The sequence below is a fragment of the Lycium ferocissimum genome, chromosome 4 (genome assembly GCF_029784015.1).
Source record: "Lycium ferocissimum isolate CSIRO_LF1 chromosome 4, AGI_CSIRO_Lferr_CH_V1, whole genome shotgun sequence".
NCBI classification, from domain to species: domain Eukaryota; kingdom Viridiplantae; phylum Streptophyta; class Magnoliopsida; order Solanales; family Solanaceae; genus Lycium; species Lycium ferocissimum.
In genome coordinates, this window is record NC_081345.1 from 37,959,314 (window position 1) to 37,985,248 (window position 25,935).

Sequence of the window (25,935 nt, forward strand, 5' to 3'; positions counted from 1 at the left end):
CCAAACTGAATGTCTACCTCTGCTCCTGGCTAGAAGTCATGTTGATGTACATACATACCGGCTACTTTCTCTTGCGGTTAATGTATTAATTTTTATTTGCAAACTTTCAAAAATAAGTTTATTACTATGATATAGTTAAAGTATTTCAACGACTCAAATAATTTAAGATGTAAGATGTGTAGCTTCACAATATCAGTAGTCCCAAACTTCTTTGTCTAAAGTGAAATTTTGGATCAAATTGATGTTCAGAACATCACAGAGAAGGACACCTAATCGATACTCTCTTCAATCGATAAAGAGGAATTTAAAATCTTAATCGATCAATTTTCAAACAACGAAATACTTGAGCATTAGATGCGGGAAATGAAGGAAATATGAAGACTAGCTAGGATTGAAATAAATCGATTTACAAATTACATAATATATACTTTATAATAAATTGTTGATCATTATACAAAGTTATTTTATTTTAACAAATTATACCGTATGATCTTTTTCTTTTTTTGAAAACCACTTTCCCTTTAAAGATTAGATGAATCTCGATCAGTGTATATATATCTATATATATATATTAAGAACCAAGACGTGAAAACATTAAGGAAAGAGATAGAATAATTTTACCTGTTCTTTTAATTTCGTGTAAGGATAGTAGACATACCCATCACTCTACTACATTTTTCAAATATAAGCTATTTGTCCTCTCCTATGTTTACAAAACTCTATATCTACGCGAAGGATTTTACTTTTTACAGTGTTGATCCAAATACAACTTCGTACAAATGTATATACCCTCAAACCAAATCCTTCTTGATCACCCACAAGTTATAAAATAGATGCTTTTATCTGACCACCAAAAAGAGTGAAGGGCTCCATAATTTAATATCAGAGGCAGAGGAAAGTATTAATAATTGGATTCTGTGAACCCTGAAAATGTATTTTTTTTATAAATAGCATTTTACTCCAAGATTTGGATAAGAAAATGATTAAATAAATAATACTGGCTGTCATATCTTAACGTGAAAGCAGTGTCATTATAGACGAGAAGTCGACAATTGATGAAACAAGACTACATCAGGAAAACGGAACGAACATTAGTTGAGAAACGAGAAGACGTAATCTCCCATAAGAAGATAAGAAAGAAAATAAAAAGACAAATATTGAACACCCCCCCCCCCCCTCCCTCCCCCAAAACTGTTTCTCCATCTATTTTCAACCTAAGCTACTTTTATCATTTCATCTACCAATATTCCATTTCCAATCCCTTATTATACTTCATGTCAGATCCTCAACTTATAAATCAATTTTTTCACAAAGGACGCGATGAAGATAATCCAGAAGGAATATTAGACCCAAACATATTACTAAACAGTTCTAGTCATATTGAACAAGAGTTGTGTCGAACGCCAACTTGTCTGAAAAACAAGATTCCGATAGTTGGAAGCTGCCCTCCACCGGCACCGAAGAAATCGGGAAAAATATTGCTTTGTAAGAGGAAATTTCCACAGTTTGATGAATTTTTTGAAGCTAGTGGAAATGAAGAATTAGAGAAGTTCTTCATATCATGCACTCATGACCTTTCTCGAGGTATGGCTGTCAAGAAGAGACTTCTCTTGAGTTAACAAATATTTAAATTAGTTATATATGCGAAGTATTTATTAATTTCATGTGAATTATTATAAAAACTATACCGCCCTTGATCTTTTAGGGCTTTGCTAAGTTCCTTATTCACGCTATATTATAGGTAGCTGATTATATATTATTTGTGTGTTAGTTTTTTCTTCTGGCAAGGGGTAAGAGAAGGTGATGAAATTATGGTACACAGTCGATATGTATACAAATTGTTGAATTATATAGATGTTTCCTTTACTATGAACAAGTTGAGCGATTTTTTTTTTCCGATTCCGAAATTAAATAACTATTGGGCGAACTAAACTTTTACTTGGAAAAATAATGATTTTTGAATTTTTATCATTGGTTACTGGTTGAGTCAAATATGTTGTTTCGTAGTTATGATCGGTTGGAAATGATCATAAATAATGTATGAATCTGGGGAGATTTAAACTCTTGTTGATGTAAAATAGATGAAAATTTCAAGTATGAGTCTTTCCACCTCAACAATTGAAGTGTTATATTAACACAGAATTAAATCCTCGAGGAAGTTCAATGAGCCTTGCGAATGTTTTTTGTTTGTAATAGTGATTACAAATTGATAAATGGGACGATTGCCCAACCACCCACTCACACAAGGTGGCTTTCTTTAGACAATAACCAAAATTTAAACTAGAGTTCAATGGCGGCAATTAATGTTGGCTAAAATTTTGAATGAGCTGGGTGTGTTTTGTATAAAGGGAAAACATTTTGTGTTGTGAATTTTTTCATGTTTGATTGATTAAAGTTTTTGCAAAATATTTTCTGGTGAAAAAGCAAGAGTTTCTTTAAAAGCTTTAAAAGGTCAAATATACCCCTCTACTTTAGTTTATTAGTCAACTTTGCCCTCCGTTGGCTAACGGAGGGGTATATTTGACTACTTTGACTAACGGAGGCCAAAGTTGACTAATAAACTAAAGTAGAGGGGTACCAAACACATCCTAAGTTACTCCGTTGAGTCTTTCAGAATATGATTAACCAGTATATCAATTAATCAATTACAATAAACTGGATCAAGTTTAACATGAACTCTACGGGGTCGTTTGGTTCAAAAACAAATTACGCTGGGATAAGTTATGTTGAGATTAATTACGTTAGGATAAGTTATGCTAGGATTAGTTATTCTGAAGTTATTTTTTATTGACTGTTAGGTATGCTGGACTAAAAGTATTATACATTGGATAATTTCTAAAAAGAAGAGGTTTCTTCCTTATCCCGGGATAACTTATCCTGGGACTTATTCCACCCTATGACAGGTATAAGTTATCCCAGCACTATTTTTACTCCTGGGATAACTTATCCCATGATTACTAACCAAACAAGGGATAAGAAATTGCTAAATTCTTATCCCAAGACTATTTATGTTTATCCTTCGTACCAAACGACCCCTAAGGCAGTTAGCTCGTAAATGAAAATTATAAATTCTTAAAAGTAAGACGAAAGCAAGCTGAACTAATTTGAAAGGGAGAAAAACATATATATACACATAGATAGAGGGTGTATTTTTACAAAACATAATGATACTTTTAACTTTGCAAAACCTGACATTAAAAAACTTACAAAACCTATACAAAGTACCAAATACAGTAAAAAAAAATTAATATGCAGTAAAGCATAACCCATAAATCACGTAACCGTAAGTCATAACATGCCAAAATGACTTACAATTGTTGAATATAAGTATTTAGTTAGCACTGAATCACACCAAACTTCTTGTTCCATTAAGCAACTGTAAGTCATAACATGCCAAAATAAGTATCCTAATTATGGATATGCTGGTAACATATTCACACCCCAAACAACTTTGACTATTTAATTAGCAATTTGAGATTTTTCAAATAGAGCTATTTTTCAAAATTACATCTTATATGACAACCGTTTCAAAATTTGGAAGTCAAAATCCGCAAAAATCATGTCTTTTCTCAACATTAAGCACAATGTACTGTTTTTTCTCAACATTAAGCACAAAATAATAAACCCAAAAATAAAAATGAAACATACCATTTTCTATACAAAATTCATACCCAAATTATACAAATATTCATACCCAAAATAATAAACCCAAAAATAAAAATGAAACATACCATTTTCTATGCAAAATTCGTACAATATCCATACACAAAATAGTGAGAACAAAAAATAAAAATGAAAATACTAAAATATACCTAAATTATACAATATTCATACCCAAAATAATAAACCCAAAAATAAAAATAAAACATACCATTTTCATACACTTTTTATTCATACCCAAAAATAAAAATGAAACATACCATTTTCTATACAAAATTCATACCAATCATTTTGACCATAAAACACCAATTGAAGAATAAATACTTGTTTGTCATGAATATGAAAACGTTTGTTATTAGGAAAAAAAATATGAAATTTGGGCTTGAGTAATGGTGTATTTGAACTGCTATAGTGGAGAAGTTAGAGAGATTGAAAAGATGAGAGGAATAGAGAGAGGAAAAATCTTTTTGATGATGATGAGGGGAAGAGAGAGAGAGAATAAAGGAGAGGAGAGAAAAAAATCTTTTTTGATAAAGACTTTGGAAGTAGAAATTGAATCGTACTATATTAATCTTTAAAAAAAAAAATCGTACTATGCTAAGCCAAAAATTAAAATTCAGATTATGTTTCTAAAAAAGGGCCCAAAATCATGGAAAGACGCATTAATTCCAAATCTGGTATGTTTAATAATTAAATTATTATATTTTGTAAATAAGAAAAAATATCCTTATATTTTATAATTTATAGTCTTATGTAGTATTATTAGGTCGTTTTTCCAATTTGAAAAGGATTTTTTGCGCGGAGTGCCCTTCTTTTGGGGTGGTCTTTAAATTTTGCCTCTCATATTTGAAATCTTTAAAATTTGCATTTCTTCGCTAACACCCATGTTCTGTGTTCGAACCCATGCGCGTTAAATAAAATTTTAAAAAAAAAAAAATTAAGGCAGTAGTTTAAATTTATTTATGCGGACCCGCAAGATACTTTTGTTAAGGAATTACCTAAAGTTATGCCGGACCGATACTTATGCGGCATAAGGCGACTTAGCATAAGTATGCCGGTCCGTAAGATAACTTTGATAATTCCTTCACAAAGTTATACGGTCCGCATAAAAGTTTGCCCATTAAAAGTATGCCCCCACCTAAGATAACTTTTGTGAAGGAATTATCAAAGTTATGCCGGACCCAAGATACTTATGCCAAGTCCGCTCATACAAGGCATAAGTATTCAAGAAAAAATCGCTTCTTCACATAATTTTTAACTACATGCCCATCATAATTAAAATAAATGTAATCCAAACTTAACAATATTAACACATCTGCCACGATTGACAACCTCATCATGAATTGCATTTGCACCAAAGATCTCGTACCATTTCCACCAAAGACAAGAGCATGTTTATTCACAAGAAGTAAATCTTAGATAAAGCCAAGACAACTCTGTGTAAGTAAGATAATATAGATGGTCACCAAGCACCCGAATGCTATCCACAATGTCAAAAACTTTAGTCCTCCACGTGATACACCTAGCAAGCTTCCACAAGAATGATGAATATTTTGAACCACTTTCTCGGGATAACTGGTAACAAAACATGCTATGACTTATCACTCAAATATTTATTTCGTATAGACCAAGATAACTTTGATAATTCCTTCACAAAGTTACGCCACTGGGGCATACTTTTAATGGGCAAACTTTTATGCAGATCCCAAGATAACTTTGTGAAGGAATTATCAAAGTTATGCGACCCGCATACTTATGCCAAGTCCGGCCCATTACAAGGCATAAGTATGCCGGTCCGATAACTTTGGTAATTCCTTCACAAGTGTATGCGCATGTACGCTAAGATAAATAAATTTAAACTCGCTTGCGAATTTTTTTTTTTTTTAAAATTTTAACCGCGCGTGGGTTCAACCCTCGAACCCATGTGTTAACAAGCAAGAAAATTTAAACATTTCAAATATGAGGGGCAAAATTTAAAGACCACCCCGCAGAATTGCCCATTTGAAAAGCAATGACAAGAGTTGTTGAATGTAGTACTGGCCCAAGGGTTTGCCCATATACTCCACTGATAGTACGGTCCGTTACAGGTTCAATATTATCGAATCCAGGCAGCAAAAATAGACTCAACGAGACCGAATTTTTCTTTTTTGACGCATGCATTTGGGTATTAGCGTACAATAGTACAGTAAATTTAATGATTCGATTTTTTTTTTTTTTTTTATTTTCTAGATCATTTGGAAGCCTAGAAGAGGGAAAATATAGTGATCTGAGGCTTAAACTAGTCAATTTAGGCAATCTTTCTTTAGACAACAACCGACATGTTCAATGTTTCAACCTCCAACAACTTTTTTGCGGACCAATAGGATGTGACAATTCATAACTTAAGCAACGTGAGTAATTGAAAGTGTAGACAAGGGTTCTATCAGGTAGAATGGTAACATGACTCGTTAGTACAATTTTATGGTATGCCTTAGAATGTCGCACATTTTATATTTATTAATATGGCTGCAAATGAAAGTCTCCCTCAAGATCTCCAAGTAATTGACACATGCAAATAAATTTCGATCCCCACATATATTCACATAAGATAAAAGTGACAATAAAATATCTGAAGTCATTGCTCATAATAACAACTTGCAGAGGCAGCTCCATAGCAAGGCCGCTAAGGCATATGCCTTAGGCCCATAAATTCCGATCCCCAGATATATTCACGTAAGATAAAAGCGACAATAAAATATCTGAAGTCATTGCTCATAGTAACAACTTGCAGAGGCAGCTCCATATCAAGGCCACTAAGGCATATGCCTTGGGCCCCATAATTATGGGGCGTCCACTTTTGTTATTAATTACTTTTGTTATTAATTTAAACTATGTGTTACTCTTTTTTATTTAAGCATTTTAAAAGAAAAATAAAGTTTTTTTTACAGAAAAAGGAATGATAACATTTCTTTTACGGAAAAGGGCCAAAATTACCCTTCAACTATTGAAAATGGAGCAATTTTACCCTCCGTTTGGAAATGGTATCGAAAATACCCTTACCGTTAATAAAATGGGTCACTTCTGCCCTTCAAAACTAACAGAACTCCATGTCATTTTTTTAGCCACTTTTAACTTATATAATTGCTTACGTGGACTGCCACCATGGAATAAAACATACCTCATCCCTTGATTATAACCATTATCGTCTTCTCCATTTTTAAAGAACCCTCGAGTCCTTCAATTTCATCCCCACAGCTCCCGTCTTTCTTTTTGTCAAGGAGTAACAAGAGATTCTTTAATCAAAATTTTATCTCCAAATTCTTTCTTGCTTCCATTAACTAGTCGTAGGTTCATTGCACCTGATGCCTTGCAGAACTTGCAAAATATATCATCAAATTGAAGCATTTTTTCTTTTTCGAAAATAAAATCCAAGCTTTCCAAATTTTGATTCCATTTAGAGGGTAAAAAAAGACTAACATACAGCAATGAACAAATAAAATTGACAAAGCATGAATTATCCATGTATACATGCATTTTCCATTTTCAATTTCACAAGAGAAAATGATCCTCAAATTATTTTTCCACTCAAATCCGGCATCTTTCACGCAGATTTACATTTTAATATAAAATCAATTCCTTGAATCTCTCTCTTATCAATGAGTTTGGGAAAATTTGGTGCAACAGAGATCCTTATTCTATTTGTCTTCCTCGCCATTATAATTAGGTTCTACTTCTTTACTCTCTTTCTAGTTTCTATGAGTTACTTCGGCTGATTCTTCTCGTATGCTCACTTGGGTCTAGACAATTTACTGGTTTGTTCAGTCGACATTAGACTTCAACCTATTTTTTTTTGTTGAATTTGGACTTTGAGGAAGTGGTTAATGGAGATGATTATCAAGAAGAGTTTGAAATCGGCGGAGCTGCGGCAGGGTCGTGGTGCTGGGAGGTTTTCAGTGAGGCTGAAATTCAACCATCGAATGACACAGTGAAGAGTTCTTTAAAGATGTTGGGAAAAAGAATAAGTTCTTTGAAGATGGAGAAGAAGAAAATGAGTGGCTTATGTTTTATTCCATGGTGGCAGTCGACGTAAGCAATTGTATTAGTAAAAAATGACATGGAGTTCTGTTAGTTTTGAAGGGCAGAAGTGACCCATTTTATTAATGGTAGGGGTATTTTTTATACCATTTCCAAACGGAGGGTAAAATTGCTCCATTTTCAATAGTTGAAGGGTAATTTTGGCCCTTTTCCGTTTCTTTTACTATAAATTATAGTTACTTACGGGAGCGATTTTTCACTTTGAATATATTTTTGTGTTAGTTTCATAATTCTGAATAATTTTAAAGAAAAGTCAGCACATATGATTGATTTAAGTTGAAGGCCCTGCATGAGTTTGACCTTAAGTCACAAATGTTGTCGAGACGCCCCTGAAAACTTGTCTCGATCCTTTGATTCAAATCAAATCTATTTTCAAGATATGTGGATCGAGCATCCAGAGAAATACAATGCTTTTTCTCAGAAATGCAATAAATAATACCTTTGCTATAGCGGAATTGAAAATTATAGCTATGGCAAGTAAATTTAGGAGCCGTTTGGACGTGATTTGAAATCATGGTTTCAAACCAAGTTTGGACATGCAATTTGGATATCTTAAGTTGTATCTTCTCTTATAAACATAAAAACCCCACAAGTTGTGAAAACTATCAAAACATTCCCAATTCTTATACAATCTTACCAAATGAGCAAGTCATAGTTCATAGCAAATTTAATACGCTACTAGAAGGCCTTTCTAAAAAATACAACATCAATTGAACAAACTTTAGTTCAATAAAAACGAAAATTTAACATGAATAATAATGAGGTTGGTAGATATAAATAAAGGTTGGTGGAAGTTAAGGAGGTTGGTAAATGGTTGATGAGAATAATTGTTAAAAGTATCTATCAACTTATGGGCTTGTTTTTACAAACTATAAACTTATGAGTCAAATTTTTTATTTAAAATTTTTGAAACCATGGTTTGAAACCCCAAATCATTCAAAAAGACATAATTTGGGGTTTCAAACCATGGTTTGAAACCATGAGATGAAATGCATGTCCAAATGCTGGGTTCATTTCATGGTTTTAAATTGCATGTCTAAACGCCTACTTAGAGCCTGTTTGGATGGGCTTATGCCTATAAGCGGTTTGCAGCTTATAAGCTAAAAAAAATAAGTTGGGGTAGTCTAACTTTTTTTTTTTGGCTTATAAACTCTGCTTTTCACTATAAGTTTCGCTTTAGATAAGCTAAGTCAAATGGGCTCAATTATTTTTTTCGAGCTTATTTTAAGCACAAAATGACTTTAAGCTACACCAAACACTAAAAAAGCCGAAAAACAATTTTTTATAAGCAACTTATAAGCAACTTATAAGCCAATCCAAACGGGCTCTTAGACACATGCTTTTGGGTATTAACGTAAAATAGTACAGTAAATTTAATGATTCGATTTTGTTTTTTAGATCATTTGGAAGCCTAGAAGAGAGAAAATATAGTGTTCTGCGGCTTAAACTAGTCAATTTAGGCGATCTTTCTTTAGAAAACAACCGACATGTTCAATGTTTCAACCTGCAACTACTTTTTTGTGGACCAATAGGATGTGACAATATCATAACTCAAGCCACGTGAGTAATTGAAAGTGTAGACAAGGGTTCTATCATGTAGAATGGCAAGATATGACTCGTTAGTACAATTTTATCGTGTGCCTTGGAATGTTGCACATTATAGTTATCAATATGGCTGCAAATGAAAGTCTCCCTCAGGATCTCCAAGTAATTGACACATGCAAATAAATTCCAATCCCCACATATATTCACGTAAGATAAAAGGGACAATAAAATATCAGAAGTCATTGTTAATAGTAACAACTTGTAGAGGCGGCTCCATAGCAAGGCCACTAAGGCATATGCCTTAGGCCCCAATTATGGGGCGCCCACTTTTGTTATTATTTTGTTTAAATTATGTGTTATTCTTTTTTATTTAAGCATTTTTAAAGAAAAATAAAGGTTTTTGTATAGAAAAAGAAATGATAACATTTCTTTTATATAAATTATATTTACTAAGGGGCTGCGCTTTTTTATTTTTAATATATTTTCATGTTAGTTTCATAATTCTGAATAATTTTAAAGAAAAGTCAAAATTTGTTGCATAAAAAGAAAGAAATTATAAGAAAATTGTTAATAACTTTGCATATCAAATAGCTATACATATGAATTTCAAACAAGCACATATGATTGATTTAAGTTGAAGGCCCTTCGTTAGAGTTTGGCCTTAGGTCTCAAATGTTGTTGAGACACTCCTCACAACTTGTCACGATCCTCTGGTTCAATTCGAATATATTTTCAAGATATGTGGATCGAGCAGCTAGAGAAATACAGTGCATTTTCTAAAAAATGCAATAAATAATGCCTTTGCTATAGTGGAACTGAAAATTATTTGCCTCTCCAACTTCTTTAAAATCAAATACCGCTTCAAATTTTTAAGTAATAGATATTATTTCATTTCTATCCTACGCACTGTCCATTTTGCTCTTGACATTTTATATGTAATATTTATATATGATATTTTATTTTTTTCACCTACATAATTTACATAGGATAATTTAAGATCATTAAATAAACTAGTCCTCAATAGTTAATTATAATAGTTTGCCACCAAAATGCAAATTAAGATGCATCCCCATTTAATTCTCAACTAGATGGTTTGTGCCCGTGCAAGGCACGGGCTTTAGTTACTACTGAGATGCAAATAAAGGAGAGATGATTAAACTAAATATTAACATGACATGCTTCATAGTATATTACATTCATTTGTGGAACAAAGATACAGGAGTAGTTTGCAAGAAAGGCAAAACAGAGACATAGTTTGTGGAACAAAGTTACATAGGTAGCTTGGTACAAAAAAGTAGAAAGATTGTAGGTGCTCCAACATCAGTTTGAGATTGGGTTGGAATCTGAATTCTGACAGTTGAACATAAGTATGCTCTTGGAAGATCCCTGATTAAGGAGTCCACTGCCTTTCACATACAGAACAGCAAGGACTATGAACTCACATCTCTACCAATTCCCTTACACCCTAGAACTTGATAATATGGCCTAAGGATACAGAAATTCCGTACTTACCACAAAATATCGTGCGTATTGGGCATTCATGTGGCTTGCCCTTTTCTAGCCAGAACCAAACAACATCATGCTCATCTTCTGTTAAATTAGAAAACAACTTAGAAGATTAAGTGAACTGGCTAAAGGAAAAAATCTGTAACATAGAGATTTTTCATCTGAATATGTAAGGAAGACTTACCGCCTTCACCTCCTCATCATGGACAGAGCTATAAGAAGAGATAAACCGAAAGGTCTAGACTGCGCAATGCAGATAAATGAACCATTAAAAAGCAAATATTGCTGAGTTATATTTATAAACATTAAACGATAAGATAAAGGAAGCATATTGTCAATGACAAGTCTACCTTTTACTTGTTCTTGCAAAGCTTATCAATGACAAACTAAGTAAATCTTTAGGTTAGAGATGTTGCAAACCGATATCTATAGATATGTTCATGTTATTGTCCTTAGTGGAGTGTCAGGGAGATTTTTTTTTTATATATATATATATATATATATTTTTTTTTTTATTTTTTATTTTTATTTTTATTTTTTAAATTTTAATGCTCCTGCGGCTAGTGGAAGAAATTTCATGTTGTGCAAGAGTTCTAAAAGCGGGGGTAATCTTTTATTACGTGCCATCGTTCTTATTCAATTCTTATTTATGTAGGAGGGGTGTGTGTTTATACATGAATAAGTAGATATGTATTGAACACTAATCCAAGGGGGGAAGTTCGATATTTTGGGTCAACTCAATATCTCATAAATAAAACAACCCCCCTGGCCTCACAACTTAAGATAAATGAAAAGAATAAAGGAATGTTACGGTAAAGGGTGAACTGGAAAAGAGGAAAAAGGAGAAGTAGAATTCGCATGCAGACACCCATGAACAAATCAACACTCAAAAAATTAAAGCAGCAAAGAAAGACTGCTCAAATTTGTAATACTGAATAATTTACTTTGACAAGAAACATATATCACTTGTAGATCTTAAGGAAAATTATGAATTTAGTGACACATAGCAGAGAGTAGTATATAGGAATCACACCCTTTCTAGCAATACTGGGACATTTTATCATTCAAGAAATCTACTTAATTAACTCACCGAAAGTACACCGCAAAGGCCTTGTTTTATGTGCTTGGAGCTTTCATATCTTCTGTATCTGCATCATTATGCATTGAATAAGATTAATCTGTTCGTAACATTGTTTTATAACATTTTGAAGCTAACCACCACAGACTCCTCCTACAACATAATACAAAGAATCAATTATTGTGATTTGAAAAGTAAAGAAGAAGCTTCCATTGCAGAAGTGGTATCCCCTCTCTCGGCTGACAAGAACACATAGAGTACCGCTAAGCATAACCTTTTGCACATTAACAAAAGTATGTACCATGGTTGTTAACGTTATCGTAGTTTAGTTCAACCAACCATTCTAGGAAGAAGTTGGTTTGTTTCTAATGAAGATAGCGACTTGCCCCGTTATCATGCTTTGAGGTTCAAAAGAAGAATAAGTTTGATCGAATAATTAGTAGTAGAACTTTCGGAGAGACGATGCCATCTCACATCATAGTCTCTCGACGATCCTTCTAGAAGTTTCGCTTTTTTAGGTTTCATTGTCGTGTATGTGATATAAAGCCTATGTTTTTGTCACTATTTTTGGAACAAAAACATGGATGTCTGTTTCTCCGCTCAATTTGGGCTACGTCCATCTTTTCTTTTATTGTCGAAATACGATTTCATACGTTTATCGTTAAAGCCTACATTCGTATTCTTAATATTTAATTTAGTCTTCCGAAGTACATACATCTATAGTGTATAACATGAAATATTAATTCACAACCATTTTTCATTGTAACAAAGCATATAACATTAGAGCAAAAAAGTGCGTAAATTACCTTACGCCTCAATATTGTCCCTTAATCTAGAGCATATTCCACTTTCAAAAGCCTGTGAAACAAAATTTGTGTGACCATTATATTTATTTAATTCCAACTAAATGGATCAAATTCGGCAATGTCAAAATAGCAACAAACTATTCAGTTTGGTCAATCAAATCTCACCAGAAACAAAACAATAAAAAATTTGAGGGAAAGAGAAAAGGAAACCTAGCTGAAGAATACTGCAGTGATGAAAGTAAAATTGGTTGATGGTGAGGGAAAAAACAGACATCTTATGTATATATTTTTTGAAACAGGAGAACCGAAGGCTAAATTAGCAAATGCCCGGAACTGTAAATTAACTTCCATTATTTATATGAAGCCCTAACCAACACATGCAACACAAAAAAAAAGCGAGAAAAAGAGGGAAAACATGATTAAAATAGATGCATGGTTAGAGGAAATAAAAGATATTCCATTGTTGGACAAAATCGAAAAATCACCGACGAAATCCACCCAAAGAGAGCAAAGGTTAGCTATTTGCATCATTCAACTGCTTCCACCTTCTATCTTGCTCAAATTTTTCAGAGCCGCCATCTCTGCATACACATAGTAAAGATGACGACAAATAAGTTGAGATTCAATTTGGTAGGAGAAACAACAAAAAGTCCCAAGTCATGGACCCACAAATTTTGGTAACCAAGCCCATGAGAAGTTCATTAAAGCAATATTAAGAGTCGAGTCTTGATGAGTTAGAATTGATAATTATGACATGGCATTAGCCACAAACAATTAGTATCAAGAGATAGCGATATAAAAAAATTAAAAAAAAAAAAATCCTCAAATCTTTGAAATGAAATTGATCAGTCTAGACCTTGTTCTCTACCGGTAATATGTGGTCATAAACAAAGTATCCAAGTGTTTCGCGTAACTTATTTTCCTTCATGCCATACACTAAGTGAGGGCCGAAATCTAACAGAATGTTGTTGCTCATCTCACTCCTACAAAGTTGGAAATTATAAACTTGGAGCAAGAAGAATAGTGACAAAGAAGAGTGATATAGCATTGGTATTTGGCTTCCGTTGAAAGAATTTAATATCGGATGATAGTTACCTCTACTCCAACAAATATCATGAAACCCAATTGCTAATCGTGCAGTGAAGCCACGATAGAAAAGCCGATTTTTTTGCCGCGCCTTCGCCTTCTCCTTCCCGCGTGCCAGTACAATACAATGATATACTATAGCCACAATATTCAGTACGGTGCAAGAAAGCAAAACGGTAAGCATCATTCAAGCAATTGATAAATCTAATGACTATACCATTTATATTCTAAGATTTGCACAAAGACAGAGAGAGAATAAAAACAAAAAGAAAGAAAAATACACAAATACACAAAGAAACTAAAAGAGAAAAGATACTGAAGTTTGTTAACAGTACCAATTGCAGTATTACCTTGGGAAAGAAAACTTGGCGTGCCACATGTAAAGCAATATCTAACAATGGTTTAAACTAAACCACTCCAGAGAAACAACGGTGGAGACAAAGAAAGTCAAACAAAAGCCAATTATAACTTTAAAATGAACTATAGTCTATACATAGGCTGAAATTTATCATTAAGATTATTGAAGGGATAAGCACCAAACAGCATCACATATAATGTGACTCCACAAGACCAAATATCTTCCATCTTCACATCCAAATAGTGACACATATATATTGAAGTATAAGTCAATAAATTAATGCATTAATTGAACTCGTCTTCCAAAAGTCATTATCATACCTTTTGATCGTACTTTTTCTTGATAAGACTCGCCGCAATATAGGCCGGAGTTCCTATTGCATTCGGTTGGAAATGCAAAGCTACAGAATAAACAATGAAATACACCAAGTCGGAAATCGAACTAAAAAAGAAACCAATCCCAAAATCGATCATAGTTCTGGTTCATTGCCTTTCTTTTTGTTTAAAGGTAAGTAATTTTATTAATAATGGGAACACCTCCCATATACACGAGGTAATACCGAAAAGTAGATAATCTACATAAGAACATGATTCTCTATGAAAGAGACCTGTTTATCTACACTAACAGGAATCTTAAGATGCACCAAAGAGTTGATCGCCTTGGAATAGCAGTAAACGCATATTTTCGAAATGGTGTAGTAGCTTCCATCTAACAAGTTCTATTCTCAAGCTAAGATATGTAAAAAGTTACCGCCGATAATAAGTCTCTCTCCCCGCTTCTCCGTAGCTCCAAATTCTACTTCCTACATTTGAAATAACCTAATCAAGCATAAGTGTCTAAAATATGAAAAGCAACTCCAAAAGGCAAATTTGCACAAATTTATAGAATTATGAGTACCGGTATACCGAGATACCGGTTCAGTTGAAACTAATTTTATTTGAGTGTTCACTTGGGCGCAACCACTTAAATGATAGCCGACCTCATTTCTTTGGAATCTTCGAGCTAAAACCATAATGCCAGTTCAATATCTTCTTCTCAAGTGATATATGCACTTGAATTCTTCTATCCGGATAAAAATAAATATTCTATCCTTCATTAATCCCATAACCATCTCTTTCTATTTATATGAAGTGCTTGAGCAAGATTTCCCTTGCTCTCTGTTTTATGTAAAATATGAATCGATCTTTTAATGGATGACATCTACTCAAATTCATTAGACAACTTTTGGTAGAGTTAAAGAACTAAAAATAGGATACTCCAACGGCTCAAACAAATTTAGTTAATTATGCTCATATATACACAAACACACGAACATACAGACCACAACAATGAGCAGAAACTGTAATCAAGATGAAACAAAACAACAAAATAATATCAATAGACAATCGCAATTAAAAAACTGCAGAAACAAAGGGGAAAGATTAAAATTGGCATGCGTGAACAAATTCGAAGAATCAATTACCAAGGAACTATCTAAAAGATTATGAAATCCAGCATATATAGCAACAAACAAAGAATACAAAAGAATCCTCAAATTCCATACACAACTGAGACAAACTAAAATAACTGGAATATGAAAAATATAGTTTTGAGGTTGTGGAATTCAAATATGTTATGAATTGCTTTCTTTGTTATGCCCAAAGAGCAATTTTCTGGACAAATCTCATCTACCATTATCACTAATTTGCAGTGAGTTATAAACAAAGAAAAGAACAAAGTTATACCATGTCATAGGTACCATACAAACTCCCCAAGAATCATGCTAAATCATCCTTGTTTTGTTTGTCCTAATCTTAGCGGATAAACTCACAAAAGAGAAAATACCTCATCGTATATAGCACAGTGTGTTATAGAGTTATTGCGTTGTAAATCACAAAAAAGACTTAATAAATAAGCATAGCATAATTTTAAGAAGTGCTTAAATTCGGAAGTTTAAATATAAATGATATTCTATATAAAATCACCAAATCTATGTAACCAAATAGAAATTGCAGCAATCACAAAATGACCACATATGCATACTCCAATAAACTTCACCACAATTCAAAACTAAAAATGAGATGATCAGACCATTTTCTTGAGGGGAGGACTTGTTTTCGCTCCAACCCGTAGCTTTGTTTGTTTGGATCACGTTTAAGTGTCTTGCAACTGGATATGTATATGAAGCACACGCTTCAGTTTTTATTTGGTTCTAAAACCACAAAACAGAAAATATAGGATTTTTTTCAACCTAAAAATTAAAACTTTTCCTCCTATCTATAACAGAATAATGTCATCAACCACCATAGGACAACAACAGCCAAGAAATTGGAAACTATTAGGAGATCTTGAAAGAAAATTTTCAGCAGAAATTGAGCGAGAAGCTTTGTTTATTTTCCTCCTTCCTTTTCCACTCTTCTCTTTCTTGCTGTACATCTACTGTTCATTCGCAATTGAAAAGAAAGAAACTGCAGCGGTCGTTGGCTGATGCAGGGGGTGCCAAAAAAAGCTCCACTAAAACTTGAGTAGGCAGGACCTCTTTAAGGGATAATTTTGTAATTTACCTTCACCATTGTGCAGCTGTTTTTTGAGATCACTTCACCCAACACAACAAGTGCACTTTTAATTTGCCAGGTTTATTGTGTTGTGTACCTTTCCCAAGTCCCACCGTCTTCTTTCTTTCTTCCTCACGCCTTTGGACTACGGAATAGTGGGTGCATCTTCACTGCTTTAATTATCTAAATTGGTTTGTGCGCTTAATCTTACTCCATCTTCTTCTTTTGGTTTTCTATGGGTAAGCGCTCCATTTCCCTCTTTCTGTTCGATTTTTTTATTTTATTTTATTTTCTCATATCTAACTATCCTGAATTTTCTACTGATATTATTTTTGATTTATCATGGGTTTCTTTACTTCTTTTTATTTGTTTGGTTTTCGTGTATATTACTTTCTTAATTTTTCTTCGATTCTTTCAGAACATTAGGTTTATGGGTATGTGATTGATTTCTTATTTGATTCTGCACATGCATGTTCTTCCTGTATCTTTTAGAGCTAATATTGAATTTTTGATGCTGATTGCATTGTTGTTTTCTATTAAAGTAAAGATAACAAATTTGCGCTTAGTATAAAATTAGGGAAGAAAGAAGATGTATTTGGTACAAGATTAAACCAAAATTGAGAGAAGCTTTACCTGAAATTGGAAGACCCGGCTGAGAAGATGAAGAGATTGAGATGCTTCTAGAATTCGGTTGAGTAGTAGTATAAAATTAGGGAAGAAAGAAGATGTATGCTTCGAATTTTTTTTTTTTTTTTTTTCAAATATGGATCATTCCAGATTGTTGGAGTGTGTTGTAGAATACCGAAAATACCCCTGAGGACCAAAGCCACATTTACTGAATTACCCTTGGTCGTCAAGGGACTCATGCTTATTAGATAGTTAAATAAGCTGCTCAAAATATTCGAATTTGTGTCCACAGGCCAATGTATTTCACAACGATTGCATCTCGCAGACTGTCGCCGATTTTTTAAATTTTTTCAAAAGAAAAATGAAAAGAAGAAGAATGCTGAATCTTACTCCAGAATCCTCTTTACTCCATTTTTACCCCACGTATCTTTTAACTTACAATATCTCAACACCTGTCTTCCACGTGTCCCTCTCCTAGAAACCTCTCCACAGTTAAAAACCTGTCTTCATAAACCTTATCGTTCCACGTTACTTTTTCAAACACACTACAAAAGGAGAGGGAAAAACCATAGACCAAAACAAAGAAAACCGAACATGGCACCAAAGAAACGTGGAGGAAGGCCACGCGCCACCGTGGTCACCTCCCGAAAAGTGGTAGAAGAAACCGTCTCCGTCGTGGTAACTCCAATAGCCGGTGAAACTGAGACCGAAAGTCAAACTTTGACTCAGAGTCAACATACTGAAGAAAATCAGTCATTTGATATATTAACTCCACCACCTTCTCAAGAACCAACACCTAAGAGAACCATTAATATTCAAGAAACATCTACACCACAAACACAGAAGAAAAAGGGCCAACAAAAGAAACCCGACCCGGCCCAGAAGGAACAGGAAAAACAACAAGAAGTAGATGAAGATGAAACGCAACCAGCTGAAGAGCCAGAAGAGATGCCAACACCTCCCAAAATGGAAGCTGATCAAAAGAAGGCCCAAAAAAGGAAACCCGACCCGGCCCAAAAAGCAAAAGGAGGAGAAGAAGGTGGTGGAAAGAGGAAAAGGAAGAGAGCTAAAGTGGGTGGAGGAGTAGGACCCAGTGAAGGGTATAGAAGGTATGTGTTTAGGGTGTTGAAGCAAGTTCATCCTGATAAGGGAATTTCATCAAAGGCTATGACTATATTGAACAATTTAATGGGTGATATGTTCGAGAGGATCGCCAACGAGGCGGCGATCCTCTCGAAGTACGTGGGCCGTGCCACGTTGGCATCGGTGGATATTCAGGATGCCGTGAAGTTGGTGTTGCCTGGAGAGCTAGGGAAGCATGCAATTGCTGAAGGGACTAAAGCGGTTACTACTTATGTCTCTAGTATTGGCAAGTCCAAATGAAGTGTGTAGTATCATTAACGCTTTTGTTGTTGGTATTGGTGTAGTCTCTCACTAAGTAACATTTAGTTTGTGTTTTAGTTCATTTTAATTTACGTACTCTTTTGTACGTGCATTTGCTTCTTGGGAAGTCACAGCATGCAAATTCGGGCTCTTTTTGTGATCTTTTGTTATTTGCATGCTTGTAAAGTCGCTGTGTGGCGATATGGATGTATTTGATTACGTTGTTATCAAATAGATTCAGCCTTTGTTGTATTTAATTACTCCCCTCCTTTTTCTCTCTTGCCTTTAGTAAAATTTTAAGCAATTTGTAACAAACTAAGCTTTGTATTGATCAAAAGGAACTCACAATCAAAGTGTTCATCAATTTCAGTAACCAAAGAACAAAAGAAAAATAGAAAAGGGAGGTTCCAGACTGCTATTACAAAATAGCTAATGAAAATAAAATAACACAACTTTTAGCATAGCGCTAATGGAATATCTCATCTTCTATTTATAGCCATCTCACATGCTCTTTTTAACCAGGGTCCCAAACATAATTTGCTAAACTCCCCAGTGGGTCCTCCACCTTGACCATGTTCATAACAATACTCCCCAATGGGTCCTCCACCTTGACCATGTTCATAACAATACTCCGCCCTCGAAAAGGACCTTGTCCTCAAGGTTCAAGCTCACATTTTCGGACAAGGGCAACCAAATTGTGCAGAACAACAATATCATCGTCATCATGGATCACCAAACAGACACTCTCCGTCACCAGAGGGTAACAATTACATCTGTTTTTGTTGTCATCAATGCCGGTAGAATAAGTCCTGCATTCCTTAATTCCCTTCCAACAAACGCCAAGATTTCGTCCACATCGTAATGTTCCCAATGCTTCACATTGTGTACAACCCTTACCAACAAATATTAGTGCCATTACTATTGGGAATTCACATAAGCTCCCGCAAACAGTACCCTGACATGAAGTAACATTAGCAGATTTGCTCTGTGTGCGCAAAAAAAATGCCTCGGGACAATACCATATTATGGAATATGGAGTGAGCTGATTTTGTTCGAGTGCCTGGCCAGCTCCATTAAAGTTTTTGACAAATGCTTGATGGTTCTCCAATCATTGCCACACTCAACATCACTGTTAGCCCAAAACTCATACCCAACGCTTGCATCAGGATCAGTTAGATCACGCTCTATATTGTAAAAAGCTATCTCTTCAGTCGCAAATGCAGAATGAAACGGCTGAAAGCTTGCACTAATAATTGTTGGTTGAAAGCTGAACCAACTAATCCAGCAAGTACTGGAACTTGCTTTGCTATTAGGAAATCCAAGAACTATCGGTATTATGACAATAAGGAAGAAACCGAACTTGTCAGTTGGAAAGAAAGATGATTTGTTGCTAAAAAAAGGCAACATAAAAGCGTAACTATTCATATTAAATCTTGTTCCAAATTCATGAGAATGCCTAGCAAAACCCAAGGATAACATACAAGGCAGAACCAATTTATCTTCTGTAGCAAAAAATGATATCGCACTTTCAATCATAGACAGACTCCAACTATCATTTTCAAAAGTATGCACTGCAAAATCTTTTACTATGAGTGCCTGTGCGAATGCAGCAATAATTTCATGCGCAATCAGTGTCCTGAAGAAACCCTTCTTGTGGTTCAACCAACCACGTAGGACATACACACCAATTACCATGTTTTGAATAATAAGATCCAGAGAAAAGAAACCAATCCAGTTTACCTGCAGACTATCACACCAAACCTTAACAAGCTCCTTAAAAGTGGTAACGAGCTTTGTCAGCATATATCCAAAGAGCGTCATGAGCATGTCGTGTGTATTTATCCGCTTAGCAAACTCCACCTCGGCAAGCTGTGATCCAGGAACTTGAGCTATAAGATGATTTGAGAACTTCAATTCTTCTCGTAAAAATGAGCAAACTGCACGAGCAAGAGAAATACATGTATAATTGTGAACCAGCAACAAAGGAATGCAGGTACAAGTTGCAGTCCCGTAATTGGAGCCTCCAAAATAGAACACAGCTGATGCATATCCGTATCCCGTAAATGCTCTAAATTCAGATTAATTATCGTCTCGTAAAATTTGAAACAATTTCTGTCCATACAGGGGCCAACATTCTCTGCCAAAGCAATGTGGCTCTCATTATGCAAACAAGTCGGAACAGACTGGTGGTGCCACAAGGTACCATAGCAGGCGATAACATTTCTCTCAAACACATGGCTATCAAGTGTGCCCAGCAAAAGAACTTGTTCAATTGGATTCATCCGCAGGAACTCGGGTATCTTGTGTGCAACATTCATTGCAAAATTCGCTTTGAGCTTAACCTGTACGACGGCGTACTCTACAACAAGAAGTGTTGTGAAGGCATTGGCGTTTGCATTTGATGCCGGAAAAATCAGAGCCATGGCTTTAGACTTAGGAATAGAGTGATACACTAGCGTGGAAGGGTCGAAAGCTCGGAATATAAAGAGAGGCAGATTGAAAGCGTCTTCAGACTCCATTGCATAGACAAGAGAAGAGTCAACAATAGCCGCAACAGGATTCTCTCCAAATTCCATAGTTGGTATAGCATGAAATGCATTAAATGAGAGACACCAGGGAAGACTCCTATCTAACACAAGGGTGACACCTTCAAATATCGGTGGTATAAAATAAGAATCAATTATCGCAATGCCTGCAGATCTCGCAAAGTTAAATAGGTAAAGCATATCAGTTGCATCTCCTTGGGGATTTTCTACAAATACCTTGTCCTTGGAGCAGTCACATGGTTGGGACACTGTGTCAAACACCTGGACTGCAATAGGCACCATGGGATTCTCTCGAAATTCATTTGTGGATATTGGAAACTGAAGACTATTATCAAACACTAGTGCTACATTGTCGAACACAAGTCCACATGAACCAGGATCAAATGGAAACTGAAGTAACACATGTTGAGCAACATCATTTTCAGGGATTAGACTATACCTATATGCTCCATTAATCTCAGGAATTTCATCGAACAGTGAGGAAGCAACTCCAGATTTCTCAAGGTGTGTATAAATAGAGGCAATGGACAAAGCTTCGTGCCGCTGGATTTCTGACTTTGTATCCCCAGTAACAATCACAAATGGTCCTGAATCAAGATTTGTCGTCATGAAATCTGCTTCCTCTGTTTTGTTCTCTTCTAAACCAGACTTCAATTTGTCGAGCTTTTGTCCGATTTGTGGAGTAGCAAACACATTGGAGAGGCAGTGAGGCATTTCATTGAACACCAAGGCTGCAGTCTTATCAGAAAAGTCCTCAACGATGCACATTTTGGAGTTGTCACTCACCTCTTGCAGTAGCTCCTCTGATTGTTCCACTTCCAACTCAGATTGGAGCAAAACACTTAAATCAGCACACCTGCTCTCCATTTCCATTGAAGAGTGCCTCAACTTGTTGATTTGTCCTTGCAATGTCATCACCAGATTCGAGATGTTGTTCAGCCGATCATTGAACGTTGTAGAATCATGGAAAATATCACCCGTTTGGAGGGAAGGTCAATGAAAGCACCAATGTAACAAACTAACCTTTGTATTGATCAAAAGGAACTCACAATCAAAGTGTTCATCAATTTCAGTAACCAAAGAACAAAAGAAAAATAGAAAAGGGAGGTTCCAAACTGCTATTACAAAATAGCTAATGAAAATAAAATAACACAACTCTTAGCATAGCGCTAATGGAATATCTCATCTTCTATTTATAGCTATCTCACATGCTCTTTTTAACCAGGGTCCCAAACGTAATTTGGTAAACTCCCCAATGGGTCCTCCACCTTGACCATGTTCATAACACAATTACGGTTAGGTCTATGAGAGACGTTGGTTTTCTTTTTAATCAAGGTTCCATCTTAATGATGGATGATGGAGGATTCAGGCATAACTCTAATCCTTTTATTTCAAAAACGATAATTACACGGAGGAAGATATAAAAATGATAATTGCAAAAAATGACACGGGGGAGGATATAAACCTTAGCCTCGTTTACCAGATGTAGATTGAAAGACTCCAACCTAATAGCAATCAGCTTAGAGTACATATACAAAAGTTTGAGGGACTCCATCCTCTACAACGTTAGTTGATTGTGGTAATTCGTCTTTAAATTTAAAATCCCATCGATCACCTCAAACAGGTAGGAAAGCAGAGATCATGAAAAGAATATGACTATTTGATGGTAGTAGGAACAACACCTTATCATCGACTAAGTACAAATGTTTTCAATGTTCTTCTACAAAGTTTAGGGTAAGAAGGTACACCAGATTTAGTTTTACCTTCAAAACAGAATTAAGTCGAAACTTAAAACAATACAGCAACTACTATAAAATAGCCTTTAAACACACCTTGCTCAGAGTTAATTGAATTGGTAAGTTAATTCATGTGTATATTAAATATGAAATACTCCATAAATTTATTACTTTGTTCAAATAATCATTGAACAACTCGCAATTTTAACACACCCATTCAAGGGTGATGAAAATAGAGTAATTGGGAATGCTGAAAGCACAGAAGTGTAATGCTTTTCTAAATCTTATTATTACCATATACTAATTCTTTGCAGAAACAGATTAAAAAGCTTTCACTCAATTGAATACATCATTCTAACGACAATTACAAATTAAACATCAAAAACCAAAATCTTTTACCTTGCTTGGAGCTAAACAATTTGATATACTTTTCAAGTGTATATCACGAATTTGAAATACTCAGTAAATTAATAACTTTGTCCACTTAAACAATTTTTACCAATACCAATTGTAACGTACCAATTCTAGGTAAGGAAAATAGAGAAGAAACACACAACAAATAGAAAAATTATTGGGAAATGTTAAAAGCATAATGGTTCGTTCCTTTTCTTAAATCATAACATTACCTTAAACTAATTCTTTACAATTTGTTAATATTGTAAAAGACAATATACCACATTTATGCTCTGTTGACAAATTCAGGATGAAGAAACACAGAACAAATACCGATAGAATATAACAAAACAAAAACAGATCCAACACAAGGAATTTCAACAGAGAAAAGCTTTCATTAATCAAAAACCAACAACCTTTACATTGACCTAAAACCCAAAATACCCCCAAATTAAAACCTAACCGCTAGTAAACTTAGTAACAGCCTTAGTCCCTTCAGAAACAGCATGCTTGGCCAACTCCCCAGGCAAGACAAGTCTAACAGCAGTCTGAATTTCCCTACTAGTAATCGTCGGCTTCTTGTTATACCTAGCCAATCTAGAAGATTCCTGAGCAAGCTTCTCAAAAATATCATTAATGAAACTATTCATGATCCCCATAGCCTTGCTGGAAATACCAATATCAGGATGAACTTGCTTAAGCACTTTGAAGATGTAGATCTTGTAGGTCTCAACGCTCTTCTTTGACCTCTTCTTCTTCTTGTCGGCTGCTCCAGCGTCCTTTGGAAGCTTCTTGCCGGCTTTTGGCTTCTTCTCTGCCGGAGCTTTCTCAGCTGCCTTCTTTTCCTCTACTGGTTTTTTCTCAGCGGGCTTTTTATCTGCCTTTGGTGCCATTTTTGAGAGTTTTTACAGAAAGATGAACAGAGGTTTTGTTTTGTTTTCTGGTGAAGAGATTGTGTGAGTGATGGGGATTGAAATTGGGGAAGTGAATTTTATATAGGGTTTTGATTCTGTTGTTTGATTGGTTAGTTTCGGATGACGCGGATTGGGTATGTGGGCCGTTGATGAAGTAGAGAATGGACGTTCAGTATTGGCTCTTACGAATAGTTAGGATCCATGAGGACTTTCGAAGTGTGTTATTATCGGTAGCGGATAGTCAAGTGTATCTAATGCATTACCGCTAGTCCTTGTTACAAAAAGTTCAAGCCAGATTTACTTGAAACCAATTGTCGATTTTTCAAATTTCAAAATAATTTTCTTCTCCTTTCTATTGGCAGTAAGGGTCTGTTTGGAAAACCACCAAGCTAATTGAAATTGAGTGTAATTACACAGTTTGACATATTTGTTTGACCAAGTAATTACACAGTTAGGTGAGAATGGGTGTAATTACACTCTCCAATTCTCAAGAGGGGTTGAGAATTGGGTGTAATTACACCCTGTAATTACAGGGTTACTTTTTAGTTTGTTTCTTTTTTATTTATTTTAATTTCTTTTTTATTTTTACTTTTTAATTATTTTTATTTTTTAAAATGTATTTTCTTTTTATATTATTTATTTTTCATTTCTTTTCTTTACTTCTTGTTGTTTCATGTAATTGCTCGTACTTTTTTATTTTGTTATTTTATTCTTTTAGTATAACCGTGTTATTATTCTAATTTTTGAAACTACACCTCTTAATATTGGAAAGAATGAGTCATTAACTATCTTGACATATAACGAGTGACGTTATTAAAGTAGAATTTCGTTGTGAATGAAGTTATAGACTTATATTTTTTCTTTCTTTTGAATTATTTACTCAAGTTATGTTGAAACTTACTTATGCAATGCTGGAATTTGACATAAGAGTATAGAGGTGTCAAAATGGGCTGGCCCAGCCCTAAAGGGCCAAAGAATTAAATGAGTTAGGACGGGTTGACCCTTTTAATTGAAGGGCACAAAATCACCATTAACTCGGCCCTAAGCGATAGCAGCTAGAATTAAAGGCAAATTTCTTTAAGTTTTTTCGTCTTCCGAAATAGCATTTTCTAAGTGATTTTTTATACAATTTGAACCTGAAACTTTTGCAATATGAATAAAATCTTCTACCACCCATTCTTGTGCAAATCCATATCATAGAAGAAAAAATACAAGAGAACAGATATAAATTATTCTTTTTAATCACTAGTTTAGATCACGTTCAAAAGAATTTAAACATAACATAAATTCTAACACTAAAAAGTATTACTCCAGTTTCTAATTACTACTTAGTAGCAAGTACATTCTTTTTTCTCATTACTTTTTATCTTTTTGTTTAATTTACTTATATTTTTTTAAATTAATTAATTTATTAATTTACAATATCATATATGACACGTGACCTCCAGCTAGATTATGATTGTGGGTGGTAAGGTGTATGGGTCAGATTTTTTATTAATTTGGTATTTAAAATAGAGGTATTTGTTTAATTAAACGATGTACACCTCTAATTGAGTCTACGTGTCATATATGGTATTATAAAAGCTAAGATTAATGAAAAATGACATGGATGAGTCATTTTGATAATGGAGAAGATAAATGAGTCAAATTGATGAGTGGCATAAATGGCTCATTTCCTATAGTTCGATG

The 25,935-nt window shown here is 34.5% G+C and overlaps 2 protein-coding genes and 1 long non-coding RNA gene across 8 annotated transcripts; 1 reads left to right on the forward strand and 2 right to left on the reverse strand.

Moving 5' to 3' along the window:
• Positions 1-10,668: 10,668 nt before the first annotated feature.
• Positions 10,669-17,386, reverse strand: LOC132052745 (uncharacterized). 6 transcript variants are annotated; one of them, XR_009414022.1, is made up of 5 exons: positions 13,155-13,519; positions 12,670-12,721; positions 11,876-11,933; positions 10,970-11,023; positions 10,669-10,869 (listed from the first exon to the last, which is right to left on the reverse strand). It is a non-coding gene; the product is annotated as an uncharacterized LOC132052745 (long non-coding RNA). The 6 variants fall into 6 exon arrangements; XR_009414021.1 differs by having other exon boundaries at positions 10,970-11,028; XR_009414025.1 differs by lacking the exons at positions 10,669-10,869; positions 10,970-11,023 and adding exons at positions 14,434-14,513; positions 17,281-17,386 and having other exon boundaries at positions 11,617-11,933; positions 13,155-13,250.
• A 288-nt stretch (positions 17,387-17,674) lies between these two features.
• Positions 17,675-18,927, forward strand: LOC132052747 (histone H2B.11-like). Its single transcript, XM_059444421.1, has one exon. It carries the CDS (start codon positions 17,869-17,871, stop codon positions 18,655-18,657), a length of 789 nt encoding a protein of 262 aa, XP_059300404.1. The 5' UTR covers positions 17,675-17,868; the 3' UTR covers positions 18,658-18,927.
• Positions 18,928-23,643: 4,716 nt separating this feature from the next.
• LOC132052748 (histone H2B.3-like) lies at positions 23,644-24,306 on the reverse strand. Its single transcript, XM_059444423.1, has one exon. The coding sequence runs from the start codon at positions 24,223-24,225 to the stop codon at positions 23,791-23,793; it is 435 nt and encodes a 144-aa protein (XP_059300406.1). The 5' UTR covers positions 24,226-24,306; the 3' UTR covers positions 23,644-23,790.
• Positions 24,307-25,935: the final 1,629 nt, after the last annotated feature.